Source organism: Aphelocoma coerulescens, chromosome 1 (genome assembly GCF_041296385.1).
Source record: "Aphelocoma coerulescens isolate FSJ_1873_10779 chromosome 1, UR_Acoe_1.0, whole genome shotgun sequence".
Taxonomy (NCBI): Eukaryota; Metazoa; Chordata; class Aves; order Passeriformes; family Corvidae; genus Aphelocoma; species Aphelocoma coerulescens.
The window spans coordinates 74,895,543-74,910,984 of record NC_091013.1 but is presented as its reverse complement, the minus strand read 5'-3'; the positions used below and the strand labels follow the sequence as shown (position 1 = coordinate 74,910,984).

General features: G+C 39.8%; 1 protein-coding gene across 3 annotated transcripts in view; it reads right to left on the bottom strand.

Moving 5' to 3' along the window:
* Positions 1–1,748: 1,748 nt before the first annotated feature.
* The window catches only part of SPATA13 (spermatogenesis associated 13), a 57,765-nt gene continuing 44,071 nt past the window's right edge, over positions 1,749–15,442 (bottom strand). For all 3 annotated transcript variants that reach the window (XM_069013412.1, XM_069013402.1, XM_069013416.1), the window contains 6 exons: positions 15,098–15,277; positions 14,234–14,466; positions 11,701–11,830; positions 10,766–11,138; positions 6,993–7,067; positions 1,749–5,757 (listed from right to left, as the gene is read on the bottom strand). In XM_069013412.1, coding sequence (XP_068869513.1) covers positions 5,576–5,757; positions 6,993–7,067; positions 10,766–11,138; positions 11,701–11,830; positions 14,234–14,466; positions 15,098–15,277 — 1,173 coding nt within the window. In that variant the 3' untranslated portion in view covers positions 1,749–5,575. The remainder of the gene's footprint in view (positions 5,758–6,992; positions 7,068–10,765; positions 11,139–11,700; positions 11,831–14,233; positions 14,467–15,097; positions 15,278–15,442) is intronic.

Here is a 15,442-nt window from a genome sequence, read left to right as displayed (position 1 = left end):
CACAGACACACACAGAGACACACATACCCCAAGATGCACTACAGAAAGGTAGGATGTAATGTAAACAGAGGGAGGGTGTTATGGGTGTGGGTCACTTGTCTGGTGCAACCTGCTGTAGGTGCCAGCAGAGACATTTGGGGATGCCACATGGAGTCTACAAAGGAGGTGTCGATGTAAAAACATTTATACAAACACACACACATCTGTTTTTTAAAACCAGAGCCTAAATACCTAATAGTGGCAGTAGGTGAGTTCTCAGCCCCAGGCACTGGACAAGTTCTGAAATGGAGACTTAAGATGAACAAAAAATGTGTTATGCTGACAATTTACACAGTCTTGTCATATCCTTACAATTACATACCCAACAGCTAGTTAGAGTAACTGGACTTTGTAAAGCATTTAGAAACACATTTATTTGTGTAAGGAGTATTTGTGTGCTTCCCTTACAAGCTACGAGGCGTGCTGTTTTTCATTACTGAGTTCTTCATTTCGCCTTTGATTCTGGAACACGAAAAGGCCCGAGTCCTTGTCTCTGTTACCAAGCACAGATCATTATGCAGCCTTCAGAAAAAACCTAAACAAACAACAAAAAAAATCTAAGACAAGCAGTGCTACTTCTGTGCAAACAAAAAGCTCCATCTGACAGATCAGCTCTCAAGGAACTTAAAAGCTGATAGTACAGAATTACAATCTACAGGATTTAGCCTGACTGCCCAAGCACGAAATAAAATGCACAAATGAGCTCACCCTGGCCAGATGAACCACAGAGTCCTTAGAAAGCCTATTGATTGCAACACCCTACTCCAGTGTTTGCTCAGGGTATGTTTTTCTGTCATCCAATCTTATCTCACGAAGTGCTCAAACTGTGCCTTTCACTTTAAGGTTGGAGCACTCAGCACACGTCCCACTGCAGCAGGAGCTTCCTTGAGAGGCCCGGGGAACTCTCATCTTTGAGGTGAACCAAGAAATATAAGAGCCTGGATGTTGGAAAGAGGGGTAAAGAATTAGCAAACCAACTATTGTGCCAGCATTTGAACTTGCCAAACATTTCTGATGAAAAGATTTCAGCAAAGCATGTTATTTTGTTAAAGGTGATGTGTCTTAGCAAAATGCAATTTTTGACACAGCCTGGAGCAGGAACAACCCAGGTACACTTTTCAGATGTGGCCCTCTGCCCTGTCAGAATAATGAGGTACAAAAAACTTCCCCGAATCAGAGAAGTTGAATCCCCAGCTGTGTTGCCCATTGCTCTATCAAGCAGGCAGGTAAGCCTGTTCACACACATTTACAGAACGTGCCTTTTGGGTGAAACCCTTTAAATGCCTTTGCTTTCGTTCCAAAGAAAATAAAATTTAATCCTCCTTACTGGCACTGCAGTACTTAAGTCACCATCCTCTTTATTAACACAGAAGCTGCATTTGCATGTATTCCAAGGGGTACCGTGTGAACCCTCTGCCAGGAGAAGGTAAAGCACAGGAATCACAGGCTGAGACAGCAACAAGGACAGGCCTAAACAATGAAGACTTCAATACCAGAACCAGGCTTAGTCATTATTAAAATGAACTTCTGCTGGGAAGTACTGAAGCTGTTACTGGGAAACCAAGAGAGAAGGGTGTGACTTTTTTTCTTTAAAATACTAAAAGAAGTATGACAGTTGATACCTTTTTGCATCACAAAGGAAATTTTGTAGACAATAGAAAACCCTCAACAATTTTAAAACTGCCCAATAAAGTTTTATAAGACACAGATGAGGAACTTCAGCTTTGTATATTATTTAATTCAAACATGTACAATAAGAGAAAAATAACAGGAATGTAAGTTTGTACTTATTTCCAGAAAATAGATTCATTTGACAAACAACGTTCGAAGAGCAAAATAAACCTTGCAATGCAGTTACTCCAGAACAAATGCACATCAAACTACTGCAGTCCTATACATTGTACTTCAGCCGTCCACAGCCAATTCCTCTGCTCTGCAGCCAGGACACGTCGTTTACAACATGTGTAACAGCACACACACACGGGGGTGAGATGTGCAAAGCAACGTACGGAAAGTACAGTGTTACAAAACATTTACCGAAATAAAAAATAGATGCGAGTTATCCCTAGTATTTACAACCAAGAGTTTTAAATTAGAGATCGTTCAGAAGGCATCGCCTACATACAAATGCCACATATATAGAAAAAACAGCAGAAAGGCAGTCAGAGAAAGGTACTGTGTTAGTTATGGCTAAAGACCTTTGGCTCCAAAATTGTGATATAATTATTTTCAAAAGACAACTAAAATGTGGAACATTTGAGAAGTCTGTCTTTGAACTCAGTTCTTACACTGACCACTAAAATTCAATGTGAAATTTAGCATGGCAAGAGCCACTTGTAAAACAATCTTATTATTTTATACATCAAATGCTCTGAGCTGGATGCAATTATGGTTTGGCATTTTCCTAACTCAGTGGGAACACATTTGAGGACAATTATATTTTACTGCATCTCATGCAAAAAGTCTGAGGTTATCTGCTCAGCAGGCCATCAGGAAGGCTCTGGCTGGGCTTTATCTAAATGAGGCACAAATGTTCTTCGTAGTTGCCCTAGAATTTTTTATAGTAACTTAAAGCATGCAAGTGGAAAAGAACAGATGTTGCCATCACAACTTTGTGATGATATATATATAAATTTTGTCACCAGAAGGAGAATCAGGGCAAGAGTTGCTAGAATTCAAACTTTTATATTTTAGTTGCAACTCCTTCCCACAGACTCTGAAGTGGCTGATTCCCAAGTAAATATTTGTCTTAATTGTTAAATAATATAATTGTGTGTTTTCATTTCACTACAATTTTTTTAAAAGACTGTGGCATAGTATAAATTTGGCCTGTCTTACTATATTTGATCTTAAATCTGTTGCAAGGTCATATTGCAAAGAAAGACAGAGAGAGCATTACAAAACAACCATGTCTATATGAAGGGTACTATATGTAAAACTGTCCTGAGTAATCTGCACCATGAAATATTTTCTTTTTATCTGTCTGAAATTCACTTCTTGAGAAAAAACCTGCTGCATCCAAAACCATATGCAAACATTTCTGTTCATTTTTAGGGCTAAGGCACCAGCACAAATATATGGGAAGAGCCTTCATGGGCACTGACATGTCAGAAGAAAGATCCCCAAACCATTTTTTTTCCAGCTCCCCACAGAACCAAGCACTGAAAGGAAGTAGATTTCAGCAAAGACACATATATAAGTGTGGATTTCATAATGTCTTCAGGTCCAGCTGGAAAAGTTTCTGGGTGACCACTGCAATCCAACTTCAGCCTTTTTTTTTGCACCTAGAACAAGTTTTTCAAAATGTGATTATGAAAAACATCATCTCCACTTGCACCGTACATGCATCTCGTTTGTTTGCAGGCCTGAACGTGGCAAGTACCCATAAAAATGGGTAGGTAAGAAATGCAAAAGGCTTACTCATTTGAGGGGAAGGGTGTGCATCCATGCCTGCATTTGGAAGTCTGCTCCTTGTGTTTAAATTGAGCATTTAGAATTATCTTTTTTAAAAAATCTGAACAGTGATGGCTGGCTTAAACATTAGGAGAAATATACAAGCAGCTTTTTTCACTGACTTCCCCATGCGTTTTCTTTCAGCTGGATAATCACAAATGTCAGCGCGCATTTCCAGTTCTCAACTAGTTTAGGTCATCTCCCATTGCTATGGGAAAGCACAAGCAATGAAGTTCACTATGCAGAGCACAATTTGGCTGAGCATACCAGATTTTGCCTTATTGATGAACTATAAATATACACAAGGCATTTGAAATGTACAGTTGTCAAAAGATGTAATTTAAAATCAAAACCACAAACATGGGCTTTGCAGAAGTGGTCATAAAGTTATGAAATCACAAAATCTAGTTACTAGTGGGCTTCACAACACTGACGATAAATAAAAATATGGAGGTAACAATAGTAGTAGGAACAAATACATCTTTAAAATAAGGCTTTTTTACATTGTTGTTATGATGCCTGGCCTCTAGCCCCTTGTTTGTTTTTCAGATATTACAGATCCGTGACAAAGCTGATTGTGCCCATTGTCAAAGAATACCCTTGGATCTATCCTAATCATCAGGTAATGCCCCTAATCAGCAGCATAAGATAAAGTATTGTAAAGACATTCATAGCAAATCAGTTCTGAAACATATTGAGTCTTTATTTCCTTCCATATTCCCACCAGTCTTGTCATCCTTGATGAGAGCAAGCAAGCAGAAATTATCAGTGCTACAAATATCAGGATCCTCTTTCTTCCTGGTGGGTTTTTAGAAGTTAATTCTCCCAGATCAACTTCATGCCACACACAAAATGAAGCAATGCAAATCACGGATTGCATATGCTGGCCAGAGCTGACCTTAGTCAAGTCAAGTTCTTCCCCTTACAATGAGGACTGATGACACTGAGACAAAAATCCATCTCTGACCCACACAATTTCTTTGTCCCTTCCAAGTAAGGATTTCTCTTTCTTTTTGATGAAGTTATTGGTCAAAACCCTTTGTCAACTGACTGTGTACAAAAAGCATGGATCCAGACTGCTTCAATATATTTACATTACTATTTATTCATTTTCTAAGTCCAACTATATGAATAAAAAGCATGAGACCTACGCAACATAGCCAGCTGTCACCATGTTCTGTCTCAACTCTGACTTTGTACATTCACATTATCTCCGTGAGAAAATAAAAAAGTATTTTTTACACAGAGAAATAAGCGTATTGGAAATACAAAGAAGAGTCTCCCAGGTGAAGAAGTGCGTGAAAAGCAATATAAAAGCTCTACATTGAAGAGCATACATGCATGCAGTATCTTGCTCTGACTGAAATTAATCAATCCGAGATGCCCTGGGCTCCTTTTGTTTCCACTTTTGTGCAATAAATGCACATATCTTTACAGTCCATTTCACACTCTGTTCATGTTTCTATAGGACAGAATAAAATTTCCCTGTTCCAATCTGGAATATGGTAAGGCCTTGCGGGACGTTCTCCTGCCATTTGGCAATGTAATAGAAAAAAGACAGGAAGGATTAGAGTCCACTAAATTCTGCAATAGCTGGTTAATCACATGGGATATCTCCACCTGATTTTAATCAGCACTGCAGAAGGAAGAAGAAAACTCTCCTAAGACTCCTTCCTGATACATCCCTAAGGAAAAATTCCTCCCTATCTAAAATTTGGCCATCAATATAAGGTTAAGAAAAATGAAATGTTACAATGACCTGCATGATTCCATCACTAGTTCAACATAACTAAGAAACAGAGATCAAATACTGCTGTTTCTGAGTAAGAGCAAGTTGTCTTTGTCAGAAGAGAGACTGCTCTTCATCAGCAATGCTGACACTTGGCAACACGGACTTCAGAGCAGCCTTGACAAACTTCATTCTTATCCAAGACAAAGGCTGCATTCCTGGCTCAAGGGAACACAAAGTTCTGCCTCCGAAACAGGAGATACGCTGAGCTCAAGTAAGCTTGACTGTGTCTCCAAGGTCCTCCTCCAGAGTAAGTCTCCCCCTCTGCTGATGTCCTTCCAGGTCCTTGGCCCCTCACTTTTTAAAGGGAGTGAGTTTGTTGAAGGTATGCCAGAAGAGGGATGGCTTCCGCTTGGGTTCTGCCAGGGCAAAGACCTGCTGCTGCGGGATGCTGGTAGGCACAGTGATGTGTCGCTGGTGAAGGGGATGCAGGGTTTGGTGTGGAGGAGGCACAGGACACCCATTATAGCTCACACCTGCAGAAGGAACAGTTGGAGAAAGCACCTGAGTCAGCCAGGGAAATTTAAGCACAGAGCCAGGGGACATGATGAATTTTGCCGTGATCTTGAATGGCAGAACTATTAAAGGTCACCTTTTCTGATGTTTGATTTTTTAATTGCTGCATTGAGTTGGCTTAAGAAGACAACAGCACCAGTAAAAATAACATTACAGAATTACCAAAAACAAGCAGCAGTTTCACACAGCTGGACTATATTGTTTGCACAAGTAAATTCTGGTATTTCTAACAAATGACTTCAAACAGCAGATACTAGTACTTCAGTCCACTCTCAGAGTAAGGTTGGGTAAAATACTGCTACCAACAAAAATCTTGTTTCTTTCATTTGGAATATATTTTTATGGGTTAATGTTCTTAAGACTTTGAGCTTTGTGCATTCTGAACAGAACCACCTAATCACAAACTTTAGCCACTCCCCTGAAAATCCAGACAGGTTCTATGGGTTATCTAGTGATTGATAAAGGGAAGATGCTTTAAGAATATTAATCCCAGGGAACAGAAGACAACCTAACATCAACTCCTTCACTCCTAAACTCAGACTTAAATCTTGTTCCACTTTTCTCTCAGCACACTAAAGATTTGCCCGAGTTTGAGTTTAAGATGGAAAAGGACAAAATCTGTTGTGATTTGTTTCTGTTGTGATTACTTTCTGAGAGAGGAAATGAAAAAAAAAAGCCACTTCCTGATAAACAAGCTTCTAGTCCATCCTTCCTTCTACAGGGATGCCAGAAGAAGCCATTATGACTGTTATTGTAAAAAAATGTAACAATGTGGCTTGCAAAAAGAACTTTAGGACATGTTAAAGAAGGCACAGAATTGGTAAAGAAGAACAAGCTCTTTCCGTAAAAGCAAAGGAAGGAATCACTAACACTCATTTCTAATTTAACCTCTGCATGCAATTCCTCACAACCCTAAAATAAACAGCTCACCTTACCTCTTGAGCATCTTCTCTAATATAAAGAATACTGACTTGTCTGTTTGGAAGAAGTTCAGGGAGCTGATTTAGTAGACAGTTTACAGAGACATTGGAATTTAATATTAAAATACAGGTTAATAGCAATAATTTGGCTCCATGTAAACCACAAAAAATGTTTTTAGAAGACTGAAGAACTCAGTCACAGCCAGACTGTGCTATTTCCTAATAAAAAGATCACTGGAACACAGTAAGAAGGTAACGCAATTCTGAACACCCACCTTTCATTTTTCCTTGCCTTGACTTACGGGCATTCTGCATGGCTTGTTTCTTCTGGTTTTCTGAGATTTCCATACCTACATCAAAGTGTAAATTAGGGCACTAGTACAAAATTACTGTATCTAATACTTGGTTACATTAAATTAAAACAAATAAGTAAACTATATTTTAAACAATTTTTAGTAAATCTTAGTAGTAATACACCTGAAGTTTTTAGAAGTATGTTTTATATTATCATATGAACTTAAAGGGAGTTTTACACTGGGATAATGATAGGTAAGTCCAGATAAGAAAAGATTAAAAAAAAAAAAGTGTAAATTAACATTTCTGAAATCTACAAGTCATTAAGTAATGGATGACAAATGCAAAATCCTTTTGTTTTTCACTCACTCTGAGCTAACCTGGTCAACAAATTGGAGTCACTGCTACTGCAGTAGTACAAATCTGGGTATCTTTCCCTCCACTCAGAGGAGAGTATCACAAAATCTGCCAGACACTGAAGCTGGCTGTGATGTGGTTTTGGCTGCATCATTCTGGGGCTGGATCCCTCACTCGGGTTTCTCATGCACCTGTGCACATACTTGTGTAACTTACATGAAGCACGTGGGCAACCCTGTACTATTTACTACCATGTGGTAGCTGTGTAACTGAGCTGTGGTGAGTGCAGATGACAGACATCTACTAGAAGGTGGCACCAGAGACTGGTGTTTTCTGGAGCCCAGGTACAGGCACTCCAGTGTCCTCTCCCAGAGCACAATACAGTTGAGATATATGGAAATGTCACATTAGCACAAGGTGACAGCAGGGTGCACATGCTGTTTCATTTCATGCTGTGCATACGGCTGCACTCATTTCACTCATAAGCACAGGAGCACAGAAGTTGTGGTTCAAAGCTAGAATGAAGTGTCTGCTTTGGTTCCATTTTGCATCTTCCCTCACTTCTCTATACTTTTAAAAATCCCTTTACTTTTTTATCCTGAACTTATGAAGAAGTTATTACAAATCAGTGTATTAACTTAAAACATCCATAATTTTGGGGCAGCAGAAGTTTTTTATTCTGCAGGATTTTTTTTTTTCCTTTATAGAAACAAGGAAACAGATTTTTAAAAATGAAAGCAATTTCATCAAGAGAGATCAGACCACTTTCTTAGGGTTACTATTAGTGGTTTGGAGAAGGATTTTCTGGCTGTGGCCTTTTCTCTCTTATATTCATAAAAGCTAAAAAAAGCTAGATATGGTTTGGGAGACAATGACTCACACCAAAGTGTCTTTGAAAATAGAAGTAAAATGCCATTTGAAGTTCTGAATTGAAAGAGTTTTATTTGTTCTCTGAGTGGTCAGATTATAGGCTTTATGTATAGTCCAGCAAGATAGCTTACAAAATCAACAAGATAAATTTAACATGAGGTTGAGAATACTGGCACTTTTCCATTGGTTTTGGCTAAAGAAAATGTTCAATTATGCCAAAAAAAGAAGAAATTTTAGAAAAGAAACAGTCTTCTGGTTAATGGAGAAGCATCCAAGCCACTGTGACTCACAAGACCAGATGGACATTAGCTATTACAACTCAATCCTTCTTCTGGTTCATCATACCTGTCCCAAAACAGGTACATCAGAATAGTGAGTTGCAACATTTGAAAAGCAAGTGCACAGAAGGTTGGATGTCACATGGGTAGAAAATAGGCATGTGCCTATGTGCCATTATCAAACATACAGTTTCTCTTTTTACTGGGTGGGGTTTTTTTGCACTATATTGCACTGTGCCTGCACCAAGCACAACGGACCCTCCTGTGCAATCCTTGCACTCAGCACCATGGGATTTAGTGACCCTAAATAAGGGTTACTGCTGTTATGACAAACCTCACTGCCAGTGCCACCACTGTTGAATGGTTACTCTTTGGACTATCATATGATTTTCATGAGGTCCCAGCAGAACAGTTTAGGCTGCTGGACCTTTGCAGTTTCCTTATGCTTTGGGATTTCTGTAGCAGTGTCACTTAGGAGGAATGGTAACACTAAGAGAGACCTATTGCTGCCCAGGGCAGAGCCTCAGGAGCTTCCTGACAGACAGCATTTAACTTGCTCAACATACTCTCCCAGTGCTCCATAAAGTAACCACCCAGGAGGAGGTGCAGAGCTCAAGAATGCTTCTCCTTAGAAAGGATGGAAAGAGAAGTGTTCACTTGTTCCCTTTTTATTTTCTTTAGCTCAGTCCTGCTCACGAAAGTGCAGGAGCTGTGTTTTACTCAGTAACTTCCTTCCATGTCACTGTATTATGGTTCTCATTGTATACTGGAGCAGAGTCATTTGGTAACTTTGTTGTAAGGGGGATTGTGTGGACAATTACAATCAGATCCTCAGCACTGCTCTATTACCCTCTGACCACCTTCACCCTTTTGCAATATCCACTATTTTAGAGTTCTGTTTAGGTGAATTAGGGAAGGCAGCTACCTCCCATGCCCATGAGCACAAGGTGACAGAGCAAGCTCCACACTGAGCAAGGCGTGAAAGCCTTCAGCATTGTGCCCATCAACACCATCTGCAATGTCACACTGCGATGTTCAGCACTGGAGAAGAGTCAGGTTTGGAAAGTCTGAGGGAAATTTAGCTGTGGCTCCTTCATTGTCTACACTAGACTCAAGATGACTGGGATTAATTGCAACACTTGGTGTGATGCAAACTGATTTTATATCGAGAATGAATTGGCAAACTGTAAGTATTTTCTTCTGCTTATGGACTATCTAAAATACATATGGAAGAAGCTTTATTTTTGTCATACTTAAAACAGTATCAAATGAGAGAAAGCCACTAAGATCAGAAGGTTTACATTTGTAATGTAAGGGTTATTCCTGTCTTCCTGCTATTCTGACCAGGTGTTTTACATGAACATGGAATATAAGATTTGGCATCTTGTTTAAGTTTTAATAATTTCTGACTAGTACCATCCACTTCACTGCACTTCCAGTGTTAACCTGATGTCAATCCAAAGCCTTAGCCTCACAAGTGTTATTGATATTGCTACTATGACTTTTTAGAAATACTAGAAAGAGTTTTCTTTTTTTAAATTAGTGTTGCTGCTTTCTTTGCGTATGTTTTGCCAGTGAAATTTTGTTGGAGCTTTTGTCACTGATCTTAAAGGAAGCATGTAACGATGCAAAACCAAAATAGCAATCCTAGCTATACATTGACACAGAAGACATACTCTCCTTCGAGTGTCCCACAGGCTGCAGGTCTAAAACTATCTTTTTTCCTGCTCACTCAAGGTCTGGCTTGATTTCTCTGTGCACTGCCCAGTGGTGCTCTTGCTGGGTCTGTAATTAATGACAACATACAACTGCACAGGCCTCCTGACACGGGAGGTGTAACTATACGACACAGACAGTATAAATCTACAATTATTGCTGCTTGGCTTTGTAAAAAAGTGTCCTTTACAAACAGATATTTTTTACCAATTGTTCATACAAAAGTGCTAGGAGTTTAGACGGCTTTTTATTATTGATTGGTCTTTGTGAATTGCCTCTTGTCATATCTCATCTCTCATTCTGCTTCATAAGGCACCAGAATCATATGGGTGATGCTACCTGCCCTGGACCTTTGGCCCACAGTGAAAGGGCAAACACACCTGAATAGGCTTCACTCACACAGCTAAACATGATGTCAAGTAAGATAGGGACACCAGCTCAACAAGACAGAGTGCACATCTGTACAAAACTTACAGAACTGCACAAGTAAGTTTGTTTTAACCACTGTTTGGAGAGGAAATTGTTCCACTCACCCATTTCCTTGTCTTCTCGAACTCTTCTCCTTTCACTTTCACACGCCTCCATCCATCTCTTTTTATCCTCCTGTTTTTTTGCACAGAACAAATGAATCTCTTCTGTTGTTCTGTTTATTATCTTAAAAGCATTCTTGACATTAATGTTGAAGTCTTTATCCCTGCCATCTTCGGTGTCCACAATTTCCATCTCATCCATGTCAATACGATCCTTGTAATACAAGATGTCCCTTCTCAGCAAGTCCTTCTTACAGAAGACAAGCTGATGGTCAAAAAGGAAGAAAGTCCTCTGCTGGCTTTTGCCTTGTTTTGATATTTTGGTCAGTTCTCCTGAGTGGATCAGTTCTGAGCTTCTGGCTAACACGTCTGGTCCCTAGGAAGAAAGATACAGAGATATAGAGAGATGTAGTAAGTAAATAATATTTTAAGATCTTACTGTGCATCTAACCAGTCTCACTATATAATCAAGTCTTAGGTTTACTCACTTTTCTTGTATTTTTATTACTAGATTTGAAAATGTCACCCAATGTAAATAATGTCATAGAGGTAAATTCCATCAATGTGGTTCTGCTCTACTTTATTTCTGGATAAACAGAGGGAAACATTTAAGTCAGTGAAACAGGTTCCCATTCTGACAGAACTACCAAAATTCCAAATGAGATTCAAGAGGTCTAGCATTTTTAAAAGATCCATTTTTTCATCTCATCTCAAAGGCGAGCATCCGTGTTAATACATGCTTCTCTTCCTGAACTATAAACAAGGTTAATCAGTAACAGAAACATTGCAAATGAAGCAACTGGACTTTTAACTGAGCAATGACCACTTGAAAAGCAGACACCATAAACAACCACCTACGCAGAAAGACATATCCTGCAGGGGACATGAAGTATTGTACACAGTACCTTTGCCCAGGAAAGGCACAGGCTGACACTCACCTCCCAGTCTACAATAGAGACTTGCCAACGTGCAATCTTGTCTATGCTTTCTAGTCTCCGTTTTCGCTCGTTGATCAGGCATGCCACGTTCTTCATGGCCTCATATGCAGCTTTTATGTTGCTATAATCACTGTGAAATGTAAGCACGTTTCAAAGACCACTTATACAATGGACATGATGCAATCACAAACCATGGACATGATGCAATCACAGTGCTTGCAGTACTAGCCCACATTATCCACTTATCCCTCTACTCAGGTACTTAAAAAAAACCAACCTGACTCCCACTATCCCAAACCCCACACAGGAGCCTGTACAATTCAGTGCTGCTGTACTGCCGGGTTTGTCCAGGAGCAAATTATTAGACTGGTAGAAGGAGGCAGAGGAGATACATTAGTGAACTGCAACACTGTCTCTACTGAAAACAATGGTAGAACTCCCACTGACCTCAGTGATAGCTGTATTTCACCAAAGGACTGTGTTTTTAAGCAAGATTATAGTGGGATTTTTTTGGGAAGGGCATTTATTTAACAACTTTATTTTCTCCTTCTTGTTCCCAATGCCTGGGTCAATGAACACAAATGGGGCATGCTAGGTGGACAGGAAAAAAAAAAGAAAGCAGCCCCCAACAGGGTGAGAGAGGAACACAAGAACAGGGGCACCAAAGAGAGGAATGAAAGGAGACAATATGAAGAAAGCATCCTCTTTCCATGGGACAAATGTGTGAGAGGCATGATGGCCACCTTCCTCTTCCTGCTGCGGGACTAATGCAATCAACTCAGGCAAATTCCCCTGTCCTTCTTCCAAAACTCTGCTCCCCTCCTTCTTTCCTGAACTCCCAACATGCCCATGGATCTCCCCAAGCTGCAGGCAGGCTTTTTTTCCTCCTCTGAATAGCATCCATCACTCCTTCACCTTCCTCAAATGGAGTCTCTCAGAAGAGAGAAGGGAAGAGACATATTTCTTGCCTTAGTAGTCCCAGCAGAGCAGCTGCTTTTCCTCTTTTATCAGAATGCCTCTCTCAGAAAAGGGAGCCAGAGGCAGAAAACAGCATGAACCAGAAATACATCCTGCCAAGGAGTTGGCCTTGCTGTCCTTTTTATCTGCTTCTGTCTCAGTTCCAATTTTCATTGGCTGCTGCTGATGGACGCCCTTCCCTTCTGAATGTGTGCATTCTCTCCTCTATTTATATCTGTGCAAACTCTATTCTGCCACACTGAATACAAAAAGTGAGATTAACAGTAACAGGATCCTACTAACGTCAGGGAGACGTCCCACAGGGTGACCACATGATATCCATACTGCTACACTTGCCCTTCCTTATCTCTCAGTTCCTTTTCTCTCTGTTGGTATTTATTCCACACTTGCTACATAACCTGTGGCCTTCACAGCAGGCTGTGTATATTGGAACTTCATTTTTTTAATGAAAACAAAATGCTACCAAAAACCCCCAGCTGGCTGGAGCTTTCTCAAGTCTCCATGCGGGTGTAGGTCTGCTTGTTTGCGAGCATCTCTGCACAGTGGGGACCTCTCTGTGCTTGAAGGCATCTCTGGATGCTGTGCCACACAGGAGGAAAACAGGTACTAGGATCGGAAGGTGGCAAGACCTCGCAGTCACTTTATCTGCAGGTTTAATAGCTCACAGAATAACCTTTCTAAAACTAGTAGCAGTGAAAAGAAACTCTCGTTAGCAGTTGTTATTGCAGCACTTCCCAGGTAGTCACAGAACTCTATAGAGGCATTTCACATCTAAATGTCAGTACTTCACACACCTTGTCTTTTGCCCCTGGCAAAAATCCAGTGGTCTCCAAGGAGAGTTTTCTCATGGTTAAAGTACTGACTTTGGCCAAGGAAGCATTGCCTCAGGCTTCATTTGGACTTGGAGCACAGGGGTCACAATGGAATGTTTTTCTTGCAATTATACAAGGTAAAAAGAGAAACACTTATAGATAAAATCTTAATTTAGTCAAAGATTTAATCAGTGCAGGGGTATATCAGGAAGACTAATAATCTGCAACTTCGATTTTTATTTATGCCAAGGGAAAATCTAATATCTGGACTTTACTGCAAACTAAGGCAATGTTTACTACTGCTAAGTTTCTAAAAAAAATTACCTCCTAACTTGCTCAGGTTGTGTTTTTTTTCTAAGGCACTCTTTACTTTTTCTTACATCCACAACTTTTATGAGTCCTCCCCTCTTCTTTGGATTTCCTTCTCCTTCGTTTCTTTGACACACTGGCCTTTTCTTCACTCTGAATTACACATACCTCCCTGCATCTTATTTCAGCACTGTTGTATTTTCCTTCTCCCTCTTCGACTTATTCCTCACTGTGTCTTGCATCCTCTCAGTCCCTTGTGCTGCATTTTCAGATACTGCTTTTGTTACTGTCTGTGATTCTTCCAAGATGTCCTTTCTACCATGGTCCATGGCGGTTTTGCTCCTGATCTCAAAAGCTTCAGTGCTGTGTCACCCAGAAAACTTGAGTAATTGGGTGCGACTACTGTTACAGAATTGTTATTTGAGGTCTCTTACCTGTGCTCCTGAGTGGTGTATTTGAGCAATTCTGCAAGCTGCAGAGGATATTTGCAGATTTTCTGAACAGGCGTGAGCAGAAAACCATCGATGGCAATGTCAATCATCTGCTGAAGCAAGCGACAGGCCTCAAAGAAGTGGCGGTATTTGCCCTGCTTCATTAGTTTGGAGAGTTCAATGCAGGCACTGGGATGATTGTTACAATACTCTGAATAAATAGCAAAGCCTTCTTGCTATAAAAAAAAAGTTACAGCTTTACTACAGTATTTGTCTATAAAGGAGAAAAGCTATTTTTGTAACATCTATGATATAGAATTAGATTAAGTAATCCCTTTTCTATATTGCTTCTAGGCTGATCAGCCTTGAAAGTATGCAGAGATCTACTTTGTAGCTGTCAAAACTATGTACTTTCTTTGTCAGAACATAGAAATAAAGGTCTCTGTTGAGTCAGGATAATTAAACCCACTTTAAGAAGTATTTTTCTTTGGGAACACTGCTATAGGCTTAGCAAGTGTCTATCAAGAACTCAGCCTATTTCCCCACTACCTAATTTCCTTAACATCTTTACGAAGTTTTTGCATGCTGAATATGAGATCACTGCAAATAATCCAGCTCATCTGTGATCATTACAGTTTTGACAAGGAAACTTAAAACTGTTTACAAAATTATGTGATTGCTAAAGATGAGGAGAAATCTAAAACAAATATTTATTTATTTAATTGCAAGTTACTTCACATTCTAAAATGCTGCTAGTTTAGTATTTAAGAAGCACTTGTTACTAAAATCCCCTCCTAATATGGTAACTTGCCTTTTTATTATGATATTTTGTTAATTTCATAAATAAAAGCAACTTTTTCAACCTACGTGTTGAAGAAAACATGACCCTATTTCACTTAGATGAGGCTCCTCTTTGTTGTACTGTTTCTCAAGATCCTTCAGAAACTTCCTTTGGAACTTGTAAATATCTTCAATATTTCCAAAAATGGTGCTTAACTGAGATGTGGTAAACATTCCTGTATGTTTGCGACACTGACGAATGTAACCCTGAAATGAAATAAAAAACACTCCTTAGTCGGAGGATGTGAGACAGGTCCTACCCTGAACAAAATCATTTGAGCTGGCAAGACCCCTGTGGTCTACAGGCAGGGGAGTGGTTTCCCAGCCACACACCAAAGCACAAGCTCAGATTTGCACCTGAGATGTCCACAC